General features: G+C 38.2%; 1 protein-coding gene across 32 annotated transcripts in view; it reads right to left on the minus strand.

Annotated features, from left to right (window-relative positions):
* RBPMS (RNA binding protein, mRNA processing factor) overlaps nt 1–21,612 on the minus strand; it is a 172,820-nt gene that overhangs the window by 73,473 nt on the left and 77,735 nt on the right. For 25 of the 32 annotated variants that reach the window (XM_025418169.3, XM_049094687.1, XM_035699773.2 and 22 more), the window contains 2 exons: nt 20,982–21,020; nt 19,646–19,708 (listed from right to left, as the gene is read on the minus strand). The exons of 1 other annotated variant lie outside the window; for it this stretch is intronic. In XM_025418169.3, the coding sequence (XP_025273954.1) occupies nt 19,646–19,708; nt 20,982–21,020 (102 nt within the window). Of the gene's footprint in view, nt 1–11,493; nt 11,537–19,645; nt 19,709–20,057; nt 20,112–20,612; nt 20,645–20,981; nt 21,021–21,612 lie in introns of those variants that run through there. 6 more of the 32 variants (XM_049094670.1, XM_049094675.1, XM_049094678.1 and 3 more) reach the window with 2 other exon arrangements.

Raw genomic sequence — 21,612 nt, forward strand, 5'->3', positions numbered from 1 at the left:
TAAGGTTTTATTCATTTGACAGAGAAAGGGGGCGGCAGGCAGAGGGAGAAGTAGGCTCCTCCCTAAGCAGGGAGCCCTATGTGGGGTTTGATCCCAGGATCACGAGCTAAAGGCAAACGCTTAACCGACTGAGACACCCAGGTGCCCCTCCTGGTTGATTCTAATAAGCTTTTTACTGCCCCTTTCACCATGGCCCAACTCCAAATGAAAACCCACTCTTACTCCAAAGTAACGTGAGGATTCCAGAAAACCCTGCCTATCCAGGTGTCTAGGCTGAAGAGGAGAAATAAATGCCCTTTAAGTTATAGGTTTTAACCAATTCGTTCATGAGAGTGAACGGTCACCAGCAACTAAATATATACAATAAAATCTCAGTGTATAAAAATCCATTTTCTTTTGTAATAATCTGTTCACTGTTCTTCCTCAGCCTTGAGAATCTTCTAACCTTTACAAACGAAGTCAATGAAACCATTCTGTGTCCAGGAAATAAACCTGAGGCAAGGAGCTCAAGTCAAGGTCAAACGAAGTAGTGACCGCTCTCTGACCTCATAATCTAATCTCAGTACCTGGATCTTGTCTTCTCCCCACTCCACACCTCCCGCCCTTTTCTTGGTTTCTGGTACTAAACCACAGATCTTTTGAGAGCTGGAGTTCTGATGTGCCTCTTCAGATTTATCGAGGCAGAGACCCCCAATAAATCTCCAGGGCTACTTCATAACCTGCTGTAATAAACTCTAAGCCTCAGAGCTCCACCAGGTGGTAGCTGATCTACCTGGTGTCCACTGCTGGACTTATCACTCACTGAGCCTAATAAGTCAAAACTTTTAATGCTTTTAACTTCTCTAAGGTCACGGTTATGATCCCACAAAACAAAAATCTGTGTGGCAGGACTGGGGTATGGGGCAGCAGGGGGTGGGTAAGCACTGATTTCGTTCTAAATTTTCAAGGATCAAACATTAAAGTTGAACTAATATTGCTAATTTCTGTCAACAGTGGTACATTAAACAGTAGTTATGGGTAAGAAAGAAGGCATTCAAATATCAGGAGTAGAAAGACTGGTATACTTTTTTTTTAAGATTTTATTTATTCATGAGAGACACAGAGAGACAGACAGACAGACAGAGGGAGAAGCAGGCTCCATGCAAGGAGCCTGACCTGGAACTCAATCCCGGGGCTCCAGAATCACACCCTGGGCTGAAGGCAGCACTAAACCGCTGGGCCACCAGGGCTGCCCAAAAGACTGGTATACTCTTGATGGCATGCACGTTTGTAAAACATTTATATTTTAAATTATTGAGTTATTGAGATCAAGACTTCGGTTGAGTTTTAACAACTATCCATTTTCTCAGCAACCTCTTCCTAATAAATCAGAGAATGATTCTTATTACCTGTATTTTGTACTTCAAAGATTTCTAGTCACAATAGTATTGGGGGGGGGGGGGGAGTGTTGGCTCTTGATCCAGAAATTGGAAGTGGCTTAATTACACTACCCTCTATTCAGAAGATTTTTTTCATCCCACCATAAAAATGCATTTAAGTTCTTTCTTGCTAAATGATCAAATATAAAAACCTGCTTAGGACTTCGGTTTCTATTTAATGTTGACTTACCTAAAAATTAAATGTTATTCTTAAAGTTGCTAGAATACCATATGTTTTTAATAGCTTTATGAAATGTGCTTTACATAACCTAAAATCCACCCTTTTGGGTACAATGGTTTCTGTAGTCACTGAGTTGTACAACCATCACCAACAGAGCTTAGTCCATTTTCACAGCCCTCAAAAGAAACTCTGGACCCAGTAGCAGTCTCTCAAACCCCCCACTTTCCCCTCTCCAACTTATCCCTCCAACCAATAATCTGCTTTTTATTATTCCTTCCTCTGTGCCTATTTATTCTGCATATTTCCTAAAACAGATTCATACAGTACACGGTCCTTTGTGACTGGCTTCTTTCACCCAGAGTAACATTTTCAAAGTTCACTCATACCACATAGGAGAACTTCACTATTTTTATCAAATAATCATCCATTGTACAGTTGTATCACATTTTGTCTATCCTTTCATCAGTTCATGGACATTGTTTTCATTTTTTCTGGCTGCTATGAACATTTGTGTACAAGTTTTTGTGTGAACACAACTCTCTAGGAGTGAAATTACTGAATTCTAGGTTTACATTTTGGAAGAACAGTAAAACTGTTTTCCAAAGTGGCTATATCATTTCAAACCTACTATCATTGTAGGGGTATCTCAATTTTTTCGCATCCTCACCAACACTTGTTAATGCCTTTTTTATTTTAGCCATCCTAATAGGTGTGAAGTGGTATCCTCCCTGTGGTTTTGATTCACATTTCTCTACACTTTTTTTTTTTTTTTTTTTAAGATTCTATTCATTTATTCATGAGAGACAGAGAGAGACACAGGCAAAGGGAGAAGCAGGTTTCATGCAGGGAGCCCGATGCGGGACTCGATCCCGGGACCCCAGGATCACGCCCTGGGCTGAAAACACTGAGCCACCCAGAGATGCCCTATGCTGTTACCTTTCCAATTTTCAATGAGCATTTTGGCTACATGAAAGTAAAACCTTGGGAGCACAAATCTTGATATATAAAAAATGAAGTTGAAAGAATTTAACCTTCTAGAAGTTAAAAACAAAAGTTAGAAATGCAAATAGTTTTCTGAAAATTGATAGACATGTCATTTCCATCAGAAACTAGGAGGTAAATACATACTTTATAGAGATATTCTGAAGTCTGAGGGGACCAAGATTTATTTACAGCTTTCTGAGTATTGTCAAGCTTTCTCTTCCACAAGCAGCATAAAATATTCAGATTAGAAACAGACTCTAGGCAAGGTACATGTAAGAATTTCCCTAGTAGTCTGAAAACAATTGTTACATTCAGTTGGAGCTTTAAAATGACTCAAGACAAGCCAAAAAGAAACCTGCATCAGGGAATCTGTTCCGGTTGGGAGAGGGGGCTCAGAAACAATATGTGGAGAGAAGTTAGAAGACCTGCATATTATAAATAGAAAAGATGATATAAAGGGAATAGTATGAGGGGGAAATCAATACCACAATTTCGAAAATTTCTTCCTACATACTATTTCTGAAAATGAATGAGCAAAAATGTTCTATTAACATTTATAGAATGTGGGGGGAGAACCCCAAAACTGAGTAAAGATCACAAAAGCACGCTGACAGAGAGGTCTGGGTTAGGTTCTCTGACACTATGTTGTAAAGGGCTATCTACAGAAGGCATAAAATTCACAGAAATTTCAGGGTTTAGTTTTTGGGACCACCTAGCCTAGTAGTTTTCAATTGTAAGTAGTACTCCACTGGCCCTGGCCCCCAACTTCCCCCGCCCCACTCCATAGGGATATTTGGAAATGTGTGAGGGTGTTTTCGGGATCTCAGAAGACCATACTAGCATTCAGTGGGCAGGAGGCAAGGATATTAGAATCCTGATATAAGGGTAGTCTGATACAATATAAATATAAAAGGCCAATGACTTCTGCAATATAGACAGAGAAATTAAGACCCACCTAAATTCACAATTGACTGGGAGAATCCAGAAAGTAATCCACCTAAATTCACAATTGACTGGGAGAATCCAGAATTCAATTTTGATTCTCATGATTGTGTGCGCGTGTACATTACAGTCCTTTGAAATTCTTTTAGCTGACAAAGACTACATTATATTCTGAAAATAATGGAGGTGGTTGTTCATTTTCCACTGTGTTGAAATTTAGGTAGACGGGGGATCCCACAAGGAACGAACAAGTGCGAAGAAGCTGTCACATGTAAACCATATTTCATATTTTCTCTAAATAAAGACATTGCTTGCAGAAACATCAGGATTGTTAACACAATAGCCTGTGCTTCTGGGTCACTGTCCACTGAGAAACTATCAAAGCAGTTATGCCTTGTTTTTTTTCTTAATCCAACTACCTCAAAATCCTTGCTCTGGATTTACCTAAGAAGAATCTGATTTACTACTCATTATCCTCCTTCCCTAAACAATCATTTGAAAAGAATGTGTCTCTCTCTATTGGTAATATATCTCAATTATACTTGAAGAAACCCCTTTCCAAGGGCTCTGTAGATATAAGTGGCTCTTGGGTTGAAGTCAAGCTATAGACTCAGGTACAATTCCCTGCTCTGTTGCCTAATATAACAGTCTTCAAGGGAATATTAAGTTTTTAGAGGCCACCCATTCTTGTTTTTAACCCCTTGAAAAAAAATGTTTTTGTTTCTAAACCAGATGTTCCATAAAACACAATGAAACTAACCTTTGAAAGTTTTAGTGACAAAGGAATATGCATCCATACCCAACCTGGAAGGTCTCTAGAGGTTTATCCTTGATTTTTAGCCTATGTAATTTCTCCTCTGATAACACTGTGCCAAGCTCAATTCTCGGTGTTCTAACAGCCTGGACACAATAGAGAAACACCTATTATCATCCTTCACTAGCCATCCTGGGTCTGGAATAAAAGCATTTTGATCATATGCTAAGCCTAGTGACTAGGCCACTTCCTAGAATATAGTTTTTATCCTCGGCTTCACTTTTATTCAGATCAACGAACTACAGCACTCAAATTCATACCCTCTTACCACCATCCCATACTCTTACGGTGAAACTTACAAAGTAGTTAAAATAGGATATTAAGCACTCCAACAACAAAGTTAGAAAAACCTTGTTTCTGTCCTCCAAGTCCAGGACTAGAAAAGAAACTAGAAGATGGTCCCAGTGGATTCCCCGTCCACTTACTGGTAGGGGGGTGGAGATTTGGTTCTCCTGAAACATCAGCTAGAGTTATAATGACAGTTACAAAGGAGACCTCCCGATTCAAGGTCACAACCAATTTTGGATGAAACGTCCTCCCAAAGAGGTTGTAACTGACAATTAGGAGCGTGTCCTTTGGAGTCTGCCTACATTCAAATCTACCTTCGCTGCTAATCCTGGGAACTTTTTTTTTTTTTTTTTAAGATTTTATTTATTTATTCATAGAGATGCAGAGAGAGAGGCAGAGACACAGGCAGGGGGAGAAGCAGGCTCCATGCAAAGAGCCTGACGTGGGACTCGATCCAGGGTCTCCAGGGTCTCCAGGATCACACCCTGGGCTGCAGGTGGCGCTAAACCGCTGCACCACCGGGGCTGCCCGTGGGAACGTTATTTAACCTTTCTGTGCCTCAGTTTCTTTAGCTATCAACTGGAAATGAAAACAGTCCACATCTCAGAGTTGCTTTTATGAGAATAGTTCACGTCAATGGTTAATGTTTGGCATATTATAAACATTCTTGTGGCCCAGTGTTTATTATTAGTAGCTGTAGCTACCACTCCTAAGTATGGACTGCTGAGGATTTCTTCTCTTGGCTTTTCTGAGAAGGTGCTTCTACCACTTGTAAAAGAGGAGGAGATTCATAACCCAACTGTGGGATTCTCACACAACTGGAGAAGGCAGCAGGATTATCTGAGCTGTTGTCCAAACCGGTGCTGTGCAGTTTCAAATTATTCTCTTATTCCACCTGGCTTCATTTCTCCCAAACACCAACACCCCCACCCAACCCCCTTTTTCAAGGAGCTGATGTTGTATGTCCTCCTCCTATTGCTCCTTTTCTGTTAGTTCACACGGTCTGAGTAGCTCTTGAGGGCACTGTCTGCTAACTGCAGAGACTGGATCCACCTCCTGGGAGATTTAGATGGAAGTACTTCAGAGATATCTGGGGCTCCATTTGACTCGGCCATCCACCCCAGCTTAATTTAGTTCTTTTCTACTAAAGCACACTTTTTGTTAGCCAGCCCCCCTCTGTGTACATAACCATGCCCTAGGAGAATCTGCTTTGTATAGGATGACTATAAAGTCATGACACGGTCTTTGAAGAAGCTATAAACCCAATCTTAAACATGTCAACAGAATCCGAGTCAAACAGAGTTTATTTTCCAAAGGGCTGAGAGGGCTTGATTGTTTGAACTTTTGCCACTATGTTCTCAAACTGTCCTAAAAAAGATGATTGAAAGACCTGGGCCCTGACCATGTTAGGAAAAGGGTGTCTCCACTTCAAGCATGGTCAGTTACCCATTAAAGCAGTATTTTACAGGGACGCTTTGAAAAAGATAGTATTATGTGGAAAGAAACAGAGGCCAGAGAGCAGATAGTATTCTTTCATTCAGGAATCCTGACATTAACATTTCTACTCTGAGGATTTTGAAGGTAAACGGAGGTCAGCTGTTCCGGTAGTGACCAAGGCTTTCTTAGAATCCTTAACACCAGATGTGGCTGGTGCTGCCAGCTGTGCTGTTCACTGTGTAGTCCTAGCGTGGCCTCCTCTCGGGTTTTCACTGCTGGGACGACTATGCCATAAGCATTCTCCTTTCCCCTTTCCAGGGGGAATGGTCATAGCTACAGGACCATCTTTTACCTTTTGGTCCCGTTCCCTACTGAATGGCACTACCAATGAAAGCTTAAAAGGAAGCAGATCCTAGGCAGGATCTTCATTTAGTTAAGGTTTTGACCCTAACGAGATATTGAGGGGATATCAAAACAAACTTGTTGACGGCCTACATTTGCTTAATGTTGACCTGTGACAATCTCATCTGATGTTCATTGCTCTACTGGACGCTGAAAACCCTCAGACTTCTAATGGCTAACTGCACATATTTGGGAAATACAGAAAGACAAAGAGAGGCTCTCTGGTTACCAGTACCTCCCTGTACTGGTCTAGAGCCTTACGGGTGCCATGACAAACATTTCTGAGTGACAGAAAGTAACGTGTATCAATGTAAGGGATTTCTAGGTTATATGCTTTATTGCTATAAAGCCTGATCATGGGCTTAAATCAGTGTTTGGCATAAAGGGAAGAAAACAAAGAAACCACAACCCTATTCCTAGCCATAGTTTGTATTACTAAACCATCGATCTAGACAATATACTTCTTTGGTTACGTAGTATATCTGATGAGACAGCAAGGGTGTTTATGTTTGAATTTATCAGTTTTAACACAAAAAGATTAAATCCCTAATGAGAATTAGGAGCATCACTTTTATAAAGGCCACACATGTGCTTCTACAGCTTTTGCCAAGGATAGAACACCCAGGATAAAACAGGGAAGGGAGTAGTTTCTAAAAATCTGATTTCCAATGTATTATTAATAGATGACTGTATGGGTCCTTCAAGATAAAAGGACTACTGGTGCTGAGACTAATTTCAAGGATAGTTTCAGCTTTTTAAGGAAAAAACTAATTATACTCATTACAAACTCATTTTCTAATTATCAAAAAGGAGACCAATCTGCTGCCTCTGTATCTAACACATATTAGGCACACACCAGGCAAAATAGAGGTGTGTGGGTCTGCATGAAAATATACTATGAATCCTGAGATATGTTAGACAATTAACGCTGTGCCATATAAGGAGTCTTAGAATTATAAAAACTAAATATTCTGGGTCTATGTAGAAAAGCATATGAAGAGTAAGTCCCACTTGTAAGGCAGGCAGACAACAAAGAAAATGCATTTAACACTCTCAGGTTCACCTAAGGTGCTTGTTGGATCATCTGAGGTACCCTCAATTTTCTGTATCTCCTTTAAGGATATTCCTGCAAATTTCCTTTGAGCCTTTATTAGTGGCTGATGTAGAAGAAAAAAAGACAAAGGAGATAAAAACAAGTGCTGATGTAAACAAATTCTACAATTGAAAAAAGGTGCCTCAACTTTCCAAAACCATTTTGGAAAGACTTCCATTTAAAGATCAGACACAACAGCCCACAAACAGGCCTCCATGCACATTTTTACAGCCCAGCCCTGTGTCTGTTTCCCAGTTTTTCAGCAATGACCACCCCTCCTCTAAACAAGAATCAGGGGAGTCTCCTACACGGTGTATGCATAACTTATGCATAACCAAGTTTAGGTCATCTTAAAGCCAAATACCAAGAGGAAGCAGAACACATGTATAAACTCGTTACTGATTTTTAGGCTTTACAACAGGATAATGGCAATTCTTTAGGAAGGCAGACTGTATTATGTTTAAAAATAAGTATTAAGGGGATCCCTGGGTGGCTCAGCGGTTCAGCGCCTGCCTTTGGCCCAAGGCGTGATCCTGGAGTCCCGGGATCGAGTCCAGTGTCAGGCTCCCGGCATGGAGCCTGCCTCTCCCTCTGCCTCTCTATGTCTATCATGAATAAATAAATAAAATCTTTTTTAAGAAGTATTAAAAATATTTTTGAAGTCAAAAATTTTATACCCTCAACTTTACTGAGGATAAAAATGAGTGCCTTCTACACCAATAAATTATTTGGCTTTCAAAGTCACTTATTAATACCACTACAGATCAATCAATCCGTGGGTTGGGAGAAACTGTTCTCTGATGAATATGGTAAAAATACAGAAATAAGGAAAGAGGTATCATTTGCTCCTTAAACCTGTTTTTAAAAACCTATGCGAACTCCTTCCAACCAAGAGTTTGGGGCTTAGGCAGAAATTAGTTGTAAAGAATGTAAACAGTGAAGTCTAAGTTTCAGAATCTCATTGCAAAGTACTTCCTGTGCTGCACAGAGCACCAAAGAAGAAAGGAGTCAAAACGGATCTCACTGCTGAGCAACTTAAATCATAGTGCTGCCTCCATTCTGATGCATCACCTCAAGGCCACTTACTGGTGACCTGCCAGGGCTGAAGCTAAACTTCTCCCTACAAAAAGGGTTGTCTGACAATCAACTCAGGAATCTCACTGGGTGCTAAATAAAAGACTTTTTATATGGAATGGACGTGGGGTCTTTGGCTTTAAACAGATTCAAATGGAACATGAAATGGACAAAGGAATATGCATGATTAGTTTGATAGAATAAAAGGAAGAAGAGGGGGTGTTTGTTGGACTTACTATATCTTGGAAGGCTGAAAAATATTAAGGACAACGCTGCAACTTTGTTTCCCAAAAAAGCTCCAATAAAGGACTGATGAATCAATTTACCATTAATTACACTGTAATATAAAGTTCATGAGTACTCTGAATCCAGTGGAATTTGGAATTCCACATTTTAAAACCAGACTGCAGCAAAGTGGTCTTAAGGAATAAAAACCAGTCCTTTGTGAAGATCACCCCAATTACCACAATTTTTACATTAAAAATTGAGTACTTAAAAACCTATCTATCTCATTTACTTTGGTCCTTATGCCCTTTGAAATACGTATTATCAACAAAATATTAATGGGAAGAAAACAATGGTCCAGAGAAGGGGTCTTCAAACAATAAGCAGCAAAATCTGGATTTTGAACCAGGTCAGCTTGATTGACACCTTTATTACGGTGCGTCTGACTAGAAAGCCTCCCAGACAGGATAACTGGTTACCAAGAAACTTTCTCTGTTCTCTCTCACCCTCAATGTAGAGATTTAGTACCTTTACACAGGTACCAACACAGTAACGTCCAATGTTCTGCACAGACAGAACTACCCTAATATATCAAACATACAGTATGTATTTAATATTAATGAATTTCATTTTTAAGATTGTTTTAAGGACGGTTTTAGAATTTGGTGAACACCCATACAGATAAGCGAAGATGAGGTGGTAAAGTGTTGGAAAAAATCAGCATCTTCCTACCATATAGTTACCTAGGCCCTTTTTAAACCTAAAAACCTTCATTAGTTTTGTCATTCATTTATTTAGCATTCTAAGATTTGTAAACAGCCTGATTTTCTTTCATAACACCTTGTTAATTGCCCTTTTTTTTCCCCATTGAGGTGTATCCATAACCTGTAACCTTGAAGAGTTTTTTCTGCCTTAATGTTCCTTTGCGCATTACACTGGTCTTCTATATAAATACTAAAATTCTATGAAAAATTGTAGTATTGTGTGAATTCTAACTTTTATTCCTATGTTTGAAAGTATAGAAACACTTTTATACTTTGCCTGGTTTTGCTCCATTATAAACTAACCTTCTGCTTGAGAACATGATGTGAATTCCATTCCATTTAAATTTATTTTCATTTCCCATAATACGTTTCCAAATTTACTTTTTAAGTTCTGTGTATTTATTCATCCATTTACTTTTGAGTGATGTCTTATATAAGGCAAACAAAGGACAAAATGGACTAAAGTGATTCAAAATAAAAGAGAACCACTGGTTACCAGTTTATAGTAGGAATTTTCTACCCAACTGCATTCTCTAGGGGAATTATTTAGATCTTTTAATTTGAAAACTTTAGTCTTTAAAATTAACTTCCCCACCTGGGTGGCTCAGTGGCTGAGCATCTGCCTTCGCCTTGGGTTGTGATCCTAGGGTCCTGGGATTGAGTGCTATATCCTACTCCCCACAGGGAAGCCTGCTTCTCCCTCTGCCTATGTCTCTGCCTGTGTCGCTCATGAATAAATAAAATCTTTTAAAAAATAAAATAAAATTACCTTGCCCCACAACGGCTAGAAGACAAAAACTTAGAACCTTTTATTCAATGTCCAGGTAAACTCAAGGTCCCACTTAATTTTTCATTAATTCTCTACTGAAACTTCATTTTTAGAAATATTAGTCCTAAAAATGTATTTCATAGTTTCTCTATAAATATCAGCCTGTAGACAGTATTATTTTTAAGACTGTTGATTATTAAGTATAATCATGTTTATTATAACTGTTGTATTTCTGGGGCACCTGAGTGGCTCTTCGTTTCAGCTCAGGTCATGATCTCAGGGTTGTGAGATCGAGCTGCCCTCATTGGGCTCCACCCTGGGCATGGAGGCTGCTTAGGATTCTATCCCCACACCTCTGACCCCACTGCTCATACGCAAGCATAAGCTCTTTCCCTCTATCAAAGAAAAAAAAAAGAAAAAAAAAAAACACAAAAAATTTATTCCCAATCCCGTATTTACCATGCAGATATATATATGTTCATATTTCAGAAGCATTTACTGTTTCTTCTCCCCTACTTATTTTTATGTATATAAAAATCCTGGACTATTGTGGTTCTGTAATTTAAGTTTTTTATATTTCTATGTAATAATTATAAAGTATCCATTAAAAATCGCATGAAAAGTTTACACTAAAGAATGAAAATACCTCATACTGTATATTCTTGTAAGAAAATAAGAATACAATCATTGACAAATGTCAAAACACCCTACTCCATTTTAAGAGAGGAAGGTCAAGTCCCATCCCTATTCCCCAATTCTTCAAAATGTTCTAAAGCATTCCAGTTAAAAAATAAGATAAAAGCTTTGTGGACTGAAAGTTAAAATCTGTGCAGATTACCAGAAACACAAAGCCAGTGTGGAAGGGAGGTGTGTGACCCCTAGTCATTAGGATGGTATGATCATTCACTAAAAAATAAAAGTGATTTTACAATAGTGATTTAAGGGGCCATAATGTGCTGCCCTGCAAAACAATCAGCAATGTGAATGGCCTAGAGAGCTTTCATTCTAAAACTGGCCTGGCTTCTTAGCAAAAAGAGTTCTAGCAAATAACTTACTCTTTGCACTTCATGTTCCACAAACACTAACTACATTTTCTACTTACATTTACAATAGAGGCAAATAGATTCTCAGCATTTCTGAAATACCTGAAGAACCATGGAGAAAGGTCAAGGTCAATACAAGATAACATTTTTAAAAGGAAGTTTAAGTTTAAATATGTTAGAGCCTCAAAAAAAGGCCACAATGCAAAGTCTGAGGGCTTTTTCACATAGCCATGTAATATCTGAACTTGAGAGTTCCACATATACTTTTTTCCCCCCCTACATATACTTATCATGGAATACAAACCAGTTTATTTGGGAGAATCCACGGCTCTTCCTGCTTGTTTTCTTGGGGAAAGGATGATGCTAACTAACATTACTGGCTACTTTTCTTTCTTTAAACCTCTTTAGGATTTCTTTTAGTAGCATTATGTTTTCAGTTTCTCATGTGAGTGCTTAGATTTAAATAAACTACTTTTCTTCAGGCCAAGACTCTCATTAGAAATTTAACATTCCTTGCATTCATCTTCATGAGTTGTTTTTCATAATTACTTTTAAATTATGTGCTGCACCATCCTAGGAAGGTTGTAGAACCATTCAAAAATGCAGGACCATCATAGAGAAAAGCACAGAAAAATAATCTAACAGATCCTAGAACTTATTAAACAATCATACACTGGGCATTTACTACTTTTATTTTTTTACATTGTATTTGGGTTGTGAGTCAGTTTTGGTAGTGTAACTCATGGAAGTCTACTTCAAATTTCATTGAGGGGGGCTAGCTTGATTGAGCTGTTTGTCAAGCCCCAATCATGTAGTCGTTGAGGGAGAAAAAAAAAAAAAAGAGTCCAGTAACTGCATCATGGCAGCTCTATACTGACTGGCACAAGCATAGACCCCAGCTCAGTGACGTCAAATGGCTGCTTTAGAACTTTGCAAATCAAGAGTAAGCAGTTATAAACAGATTTAACAGATAAACATTAGATCGGACTCATGATCTCATCTGGCAGCCTTGCATATTTCCCATCCAAAAGTCCCAGCTGGGATCACACTAATTGGGCCTCTTCAACCGCATTGAGCAATAGGCTAAGAGAAATTTAGGGAGAAAAATTTAAAACTGATAAGAAACATATTGACATAGTGCTTGGTGAGGGGGGAGCTGAAATAGGCCATCTGGATCCTTGTGTTTGTGAAAACTTTTGTTTAGTGGAAATAATTCACCTAACTCACAAGCTGTACAAATATTAAGATCAAAAGTCCCAACTTGCACAACCTGTCAGGAAAACCTGTGATACAGGAAACAGAGACTGCTGTGCAGACTTCTGTCAAACCAAAGCCAAAATGTCTTTGTGTTGTCAATGCCTATCTTGACTGCCCTGGTATTGTTCTCTACTCAGTAAGTTTGTACCAGTACCTTATGGCCACACCTTTTGACTAAGAAAATATACCTCATGGTAGAGGTTCACATTTAGAACACTTACAAGTGTTTTTGTTTGGGGATTCCCTTTGAACACTTTTGGAAATAAACAGTACCCTTACCTGTGATGAGGAACCTAGTATAGAACTAACTAATTACACCATACTGTTCCGCGCTTCCATAGTTAGAGAGCTCAGGCTATTCAACAAAATTCAAGTTACGCATAAGGCTGGAATCATTGTGATGTAAATAACCATACTGTTTACTACAATGCCAGGAATTTATGGAGTTGGAAAAGCCAAAGTTTCCCTGATTGCCTATTTTTACAACATGTTTATACTATCAAGCACCTTTTCAGCATGCTTTATGAATTATTTAAAGATTTTTCTAAAAATTCTTATAATTGACAAAATTCTGATACCTGAAATTGATAATTTTTCTCAATCATAAAGAATTTAATACTACATATCTTCAATTTCTCTTCATTTTCTACTTAAGGCTTCTTGGCATTGCAAGTGTACATGACTGCCACTTTTTCCTCTTAAAAACCAAACTCCCTTTCAATCTCTATTCCAAAGTCTTTTTAGACCTTGAGAAAATACCTTTCCTTCATATGTTGCATATTATATATAAAAAGAATACAAAACAGTCATATTAAATGAATTACCCAATGGTTGGCTTTTTTCCTTTTTTTAAAAAAAGAAAGATTTTATTTATTTGAGAGAGAGAGAGAGATAGCAACAGAGATAGTGAGAGACAACAAGAGTGGGAGAAGAGGGAGAAGCAGGCTCCTCGTGGAGCAGGGAGCCTAGACACAGGGCTTGATCCCAGAATCCCCAGAATCTGAGATCATGACCTAAACTGAAGACAGATGGGCTTAAATGACTGAGCCACTCAGGTGTGCCCTCCACCTTCATTTTATTAGCAGGTAAACTATTTAATGGTAACAGTTCTATTAATTAGAATTGCCATCACACACAGAAAAGTGTTCCTAATCCCTGTTAAAAGAAACATTTAAGTCATGTGGGATTCCAAAAGAACCCAGATCTACTACTGCAATCAAAGTATTTATCAAGATCTCAATGATGGCTTCATACCTACTAGGATGATCATAATTTTAAAAATAGTAAGTATTAGTGAGGATGTGGAAAATTTGGAACCTTGAATATCTTCCTGGTAGGAATGTAAAATGGTACAGCCTCTATGGAAAGGTCTGGAAGTTCCAAAAAGCTCAAGTTCCCTGTCCTAGGTACATAACTAAAGTAACTGAAGACAGGAACTCAAACAGAAATTTGTACACCAATGTTCATCGAAGCATTATTCACAAGAGCAAAAAGGTAGAAATAACCCGTGTCCATCAACAGATGAATGGATAAACAAAAGAGGGGAATGGAATATCAGCCAAAAAAGGAATGATACATGCTACAACACTGATGCATCTCGAAAGCACTACACTAAAGAAGCCAGACACAAAAGGACAAACATTTCAATATTCAGAATAAGTGAATTAATAGAGACTGAAAATAGACTAGAGGTTACCAGGGGCTAAAGGAAGAAATTGGGAAGTTCTGATTAATAGTTACAAAGTTTGTTTGGGATGATGAAAAACTTTTGGAAAGACATAGTGGTGATGGTTGCACAACATGGTGAATGTAGTTCATGCCACTGAATTATGCACTTAATCATTAAAATGGCAGATTTTTTTAGTATATAATTTAAAAAATAATACTAAAATCATTAAATTGCACACTTTAAATGGGTTATATGATATGTGAGTTGAAACTCAAAGTTTTAAAAAGAATCCAGTGGAGTAGGGGTTGCAATGATAGATTTATATCAAAGAGTCTATCGAATTTGAGAGTAAAGCAAATCACTGTGCTTATGCAGGCAATGTTTAGTTGTGAAGGCAACTTGTAGTGATGTACATAGTTTGATTACATCAGACTTTTCAAGCACCTGGGTAGCTTAGTGGTTGAACGTTTGCCTTTGGCTCAGGTTATGATTCCGGGGTCCTGGGATCAAGTCCCTCATCAGGCTCCCTGCAGGGGAGCCTACTTCTCCCTCTGCCTATGTCTCTGGCCTCTCTCTGTAGGTGTCTCATGAATAAATAAAATCCTTAAAAAAACAAACATCAGACTTCTCTAATTCTGATAATTTACAATACAGTGTATGATAAAACCTAGCCCAATAACAACTATTTAAAATTAGGGGAAGAAGGATCGCAAACAAAACGGCACATATACTCACTCCAGAGATCATACATAACCTTTCAAAGTACAGCTGATGCTTGAACATGGATCTGAACAATGCTGTCCATAAAGATTTTTTAAATAAATGCAGTACTGTAAATGTACTTTCTCAAGATTTTTAACATTTTTTTCTCTAGCTTACTTTATTGTAAAAATACAATATACAACATATATAAGGAGTTAAATATGCATTAATTGACTAGCTTCTGGTCAACAGCAGGCTATTAAGTTCAGGGGGAATTAAAAGTTTTATGTATTTTGACTGGAATCCACCACCCCCCTCACTTCAGGGAGTAGTTAGCCCCCCTGCAACATTCAAGGGTCAACTGGACTTTAGATGAGTGATTCCCAAATGCCAAGGTAAGACAATGCCTACAATGGAAACTTACACAAACAAGGACCATGACAAGCCTGTTAATTTGAAGAGTTAACTACAAATCACTCTTATTTATTACAAGATTTCAGCTAGGCAACAGTAGCAATATTAGGGTCTTCACTGTTGGTAGGAAGCCAAGGGTGGTTTATTCTTACTTCTACTCAGGGTCTTTACCCTTATATCTACTCTATTTCCTTTGTCTCTTTTGAAAATTTCCACAAATTTTTACTAAACCAGGCTAACTCTCATTATCACTCATCATATTTGATTTACATTCCAAAATTATAAACAAATCCTAAAAATTGGATTCTTTGCATAATGAACACCCCCTTCTGTTAGCATGGAAAATAGAAAACTGCCAGTATGGAAATTACAAATGTGTATGAAGGGTGAAGGATAGGCCAGATATTTTGTTGTCAGGTTAAAGAATGAATGAGGTTTCTAATCATGTGGATTAATGGGACCATAGATAACCTGAAGGGAAGTCTGGTTGGGGCTATTTTTAATTTGGGAGGTTTTGCTGAAAAAACAAAATATACTGTATTTACTTTAGAAGATTTAAGTAACCTCGTGATAAAAGTTCAATGTTACCACTTAATTCAATCTGAGCAGGTTTTTCCATAAAATTATCAAATAGACTGAAGCATAATACAAAAATGGAAAACAAACAAACAAAAAGCAGTAATTTAGGAAGAGACTAATTATTAATACTAATAACTGAACCAGTAACCCAAGACAGAGAAATAACAAAAAGCAGCATGGAGAAGTGGTTCATAACATAACATGTCAACTATTCTATACAGAGGGACTTACTGGATTGAGGCTTTAGTTTCTCAATAGCAGAATAAAACAAAACATTACAACATGGAAATTTTTCCCAAAGGAATGTGAGGAAAAGCTTTTAAAAGAACCCTGGAGGGCAGCCCGAGTGGCTCAGCAGTTTGGCACTGCCTTCAGCCCAGGGCAGGATCCTAGAGACCGGGGATCGGGTCCCACGTCGGGCTCCCTGCATGGGGCCTGCTTCTCCCTCTGCCTGTGTCTCTGCCTCTCTTTGTGTGTGTCTCTCATGAATAAATAAAATCTTTTTAAAAATAAATAAATAAATAAATAGATAAATAAATAAATATAAAAGCAGCCTGGAAAAATGATATTGAGGAGCAAATTTTGTAATGGCTATGAGCATCGTATGTTTTCAATTCACCAATTAAAAAATATGACCCTGAAAAGAGCTTACTTAGTATGTTGGGTCATAGAGAAAATGTGTCAGCTTCATGTTTAAGTACATTATCCTGAACAGGCCCATTTTCTCTAGAGAGAAAAGAAACTCTGCTCCATTGTTACATACACCAAACTTTATCATGCATGGCCATTTGTCTTGGACAATATGAATTAAGTATCTGTCACTGCCACCAGGAAAAATGCAGCAACATTCCATGGACCAAGCAAATAGCGAGACATTGTACAAAATAGGCATGCAAAAAAATGCAAAAGGCTTACTTCTTAGTTGTAGCTTTAAACCCATGCTTCCTGAGCCATCCAAACTTTCCAGCTCTCTGTTCCCAGAATTTTAATAGCATGGTTTCTAATAAGGTACAAAGACCTGTAATATCTTATATATTAAAGTTAAAAATGTCAAGCAAGAAATCAACCATGAGCCAACAAATGCCCTACAACCATGGGTCAGCCTCTGAGCAGAAGCTCAGTTTCAATAATTCACGGATAAATATTAAGAGTTACCCTTAAGTCCACAGACTAGAACAGAATTTGAATGGTTTCACCTGGAGTTCTTCCCAAGTTATTAGTACATGAGCAACAAAGAACAATAATGATTAAGGAAGGGGATGCTGCTAAAGGAAAGCTCACTGCTAGTGAAAAAGAAGAGCTGAACCTAAAACCAGATACCAGATGTCAGGACACGAAAACAACGATCTGGGGCTAACCGGCATAGAGATGGACATAAACACCTCTAATGTTATGGTACTGTGGGCTCAAAATCTGATCATTGGTACTGATATAAATCCCTTGGGCACCAAGAAAAATGGAAATTGTTTGCTATATCTTGCTTACTGAAGCAAGGAAACACAGTTTAGGACTTGACCATTTAAACAGTTTAAAGGGATCCCTGGGTGGCGCAGCGGTTTGGCGCCTGCCTTTGGCCCAGGGCGCGATCCTGGAGACCCGGGATCGAATCCCACGTCGGGCTCCCGGTGCATGGAGCCTGCTTCTCCCTCTGCCTATGTCTCTGCCTCTCTTTCTCTCTCTGTGACTATCATAAATAAATAAAACTTAAAAAAATAAACAGTTTAAAAACAAACTTCTATAAAACCAACACAAACCCTAGCCCATAGGGAAAGTTGACTTCATCGGCTGAGAGAAGTCGCTATAAAAGCCTAGTGTTTTTCAGACAGTCAAGGCAGGCCAGGGAGAGCCCATTCTGTAAACAAGTTTCAATTGCTGCTACTTCCTTTAGAAGAACAATGAAAAAAGAACATGGTGAAAACTTCACCTAACATAACTCTGAAAAACCCAGAATAGTTCTGCAGTTAGAAACCTGCTATCTAGTATGGATGAAAGAAAACCACTATCTGAATAGAATCCTAGGGAGTTTTTTGTTTTGTTTTAAGATTTTATTAGAGAGAGAGAGAGAGAAAAGAGAGAGAGAGAGATAGCACACAAGCAAGGAGAGGGGGTACAGGCAGAAGCGGACATCCTGCTGCACAGGGAGCTGGACATAGGGCCTGGGATCATGACCTAAACTGAAGGCAGACGCTTAGCTAAATGAGCCACCCAGGTGCCCCTGAATCCTAGTTTTATTGATAGTTTAAAATTTGGTTACACTGAGAAAATTCTGGCTAGATCTGTGTAATGATTAAAAAAAAAAAAATCAAAATTTTTATATCAAAATATTCAATTATAACTGTGCTTCAGAGTATACAACTGGTACACAAATAAATGATTTATATTCTGTTCCATGGAAGAGAAAGAGTAAGAAAAGTAGTTTTTCTAACCAGAAGGCTATTTATCCAAATCTAGGAAAATCCTGAGCTCTTTCAAGCTCCAGGATTCCAAAGATATTCATGAAAAACCAACCGTAACAAGCAAATCATTTCTTCTGAGAGTGTGTACTTTTTTTTTCTCCCCTCTAAACCAAAAACCTTTCAAGATTGTGTCACAATTACACCATTATGCTGAATAAACAGACCCCTCTGGAGAGGCCCTTTCCTTTGGGCCTCCAAGTCTCCAGGATACCAGGTCTCTCCTATAGCCCTCCGTAGCATGGTCAGCCTTAGCAGCGGCTCAAAGGAGCAGCCAGGAGGGGTACCTATCGGTTCCATAGCAACACAAAGGCCTACACCATGACACTCAGATTGCAACCAGTCAAGTGGCCCCTTGCCTTTTGGGAAGTACCCTAAACCCTTTTGGCCACTTTCATCAATCCTTATTCATAGCCACTTAGGCTGACTGCCTGGAGCAAGATGGAGCCCAACTTTTCACTAAGACCCTTCACCTCAGGTCAGCCCTCAATATCTGGAGCTCAAATTCTGCTTCCCTTCGCCTTCTCTCAGTCTTGGTTCTCCTTAAATTATTTTGCTTTTCATTTTCAATATACTAAAAAGGGAAAATATCTTCTAAAATGAAGCTGGCAACATATGGCAGACAAGTTGCCTACAAACCAAATACATTGATCTACACTCAATGAGAGTTGAGAACTATTTATTATAGGCACAATGCAGAATGTCTTTGGGGAAAACAAGGAGAATGAAAACTATAACCTTAAATAAATAACCCAAACAAACCCACATACCTAAATGGAAGACTCATGAGAGAAGGAAAGCCAAATTTTGATCTAGTCTTGGGTTAGACTTAGCCTTTGAGAGTATAATGATGGCCAAACTAAGCTTCACATTACCATGGGTGGTGAATAGGCTGAATTAGAATAAGACATTGTTAGTTATTTTGAACATTACAGTAAAAGCTGGAGAAGACCAAAGCAGTATTCAGTAGTTTGCACATCTGACCGTAATTCAAGGAAAAATCTCTTTAGATGGCAAATTGATGAATCCCTATGAGAATGAGCAGTCATATTCCCTCCATATGATTTCCGGTCCAAAAAGGTTCTATTGCCTCCCACCACCTCACAAGGAAACATGAATGATTATATCACTACTTACATTCAAAGCATTCTTTGCAGCTTCTGCTTCTGAACGACTGTCAAAACTGACAAAACCTACGGGCTGAGGAAAGAAAAAAATATGAAGAAAAAAAACCAATCAGGAGAGATCTATTTTTCTGGATCAAAGGTGATGTCAAACTGAAGAGCTAAGATAAAGAAATGACCACAGGCAATGGGTAGAAATAAGAAAGCCAGTTTAAAAGAATCATGACGCAGTGGCTTAGCCAAATTTCTAACATGAATCAAAAGGGATTGTGAGGGTGGTTCTTCAAGGGCACAGCTGGGGATTTAGAGAATCATAAAAAAAAAAAAAAATCTAGAAGGGGTTGGAAGGTGAGCAGCAGTGAACAAGAGAATAGAGGAAAACTTGGGTCGAGAGGCTCTACTTTCCTAAATCAAATTCACTGTACCTCAGTTTCTTCATCTTTTAAAATGGAAAGAGAACCGAATCACCTTTTGGTACACTGTAAGTGCAAGGAATACAATGACACAATGATAAAAGCCCTGTACTCTCACTGCATGATCAAAATTATAAAATGAACATTTCCATCTCAACTCCCAAAGGATACCTTTAAAAAGTCCTGTGTTTAACTAGGTATGTAAACCAAATTGTTCTAAACAGAGAGAGGTGATAATCCCTTTGGACTCCATCTTTTAATCCAGAAAGATGCTTGCAACCTAGCTTACTCCTGATGAATCAGAGAACACCTTACTGAGAGATGAAAAGTAACTGAGATGTGAGCATGCTAGATATTCAGCATTGGGGGGGGGGGGGGGGGGTAGGGTGGCGCGGGCGGGAAGGAAGCATACAGCCAAAAAACTTCAAGAAACTTGTAGAAACTATCAGGGTCATGGATTACCACTCTCCATTCTGCACATTTTGTGCTCCACTCTAGACTTGGCACTTGGCCTATGGTTATTAGAAGTTTGAAACACAGCATGATTCTTCAGCAACAGATACTTACATTGATTGTGAAAGTTTGTCTGTTTAACCTTACTTTAAAAAAAAAAAAAAAAAAAAGGAAGAATCAGGAAGGGGGTTAGATAATTTCTGTTGAATATACAGAGCAATCCCAATATAATCCTATTGGATGCACTACGTTTGCTGTTTGCCTTCCTCAGGGACAGTCTCAGACATCCTGGCTGGACACAATAGAATTATGAATCATTTTCCTGTGATAATTCCTATCCAACCTCACAATTTTAAATCAACAAAAATCAAATCCTAATGAGAATTTAAAAAGAGAATGCTGAGACCCAGTAACATTCTTGAAGAAAGTCAATTCAAATTTATTATGGAAGTGATCATTTATATTCAAGTTTGAGGTTCTTACCTGCTTAGATGTGAGCTTTATAAGAGAACCCTCGTAGCCCTGAAAATTAAGAACCAAATTTAGAACAAAAAACAATTACTAGGAAAAAAAAGCAATTGTAATAGTATCTTAAGTAAAAATGGGTCTGTTAGGACTACTAACTCTTCTTACAAATGCCATAACCGAGAAAGCAAATTTTATACACGCATGCACATATGCACCTATGCTTCCTTACTTAAGGCCTAAAACAAATCATACCTTGAAATTTATATATATATATATATCTAGCTTTATTTTCCTTATTTGTAAATGGTAGGAAAATGGGTTCTTCTTAACAGATCTTTTTCATTTTTACAGAACTAGGAGAATGGAGTAAACTTATTAATAAGATAGATAAGTGTGTAATGACTTAGTCATGTACTTGCTATAAAATAACATTAAATCATTAAGAATGTACTACGTAGAACTTATTACTCAAAAACCTCAAAATCGCCAGGCAAAGTTATCCAGGTATTGATGCTAGATTCTATTGAGTTATTTTGCTTACTTATTAAAGCAGTTTTCATGTTTACTCTAATGGAAACATAAAAGAATTCCTTGTTGGGTTCTTACTCCAGCTCATCCTTAAGGAGGATAGAAACCCTCCCTTTTC

Source organism: Canis lupus, chromosome 16 (assembly GCF_003254725.2).
Source record: "Canis lupus dingo isolate Sandy chromosome 16, ASM325472v2, whole genome shotgun sequence".
NCBI classification, from domain to species: Eukaryota; Metazoa; Chordata; class Mammalia; order Carnivora; family Canidae; genus Canis; species Canis lupus.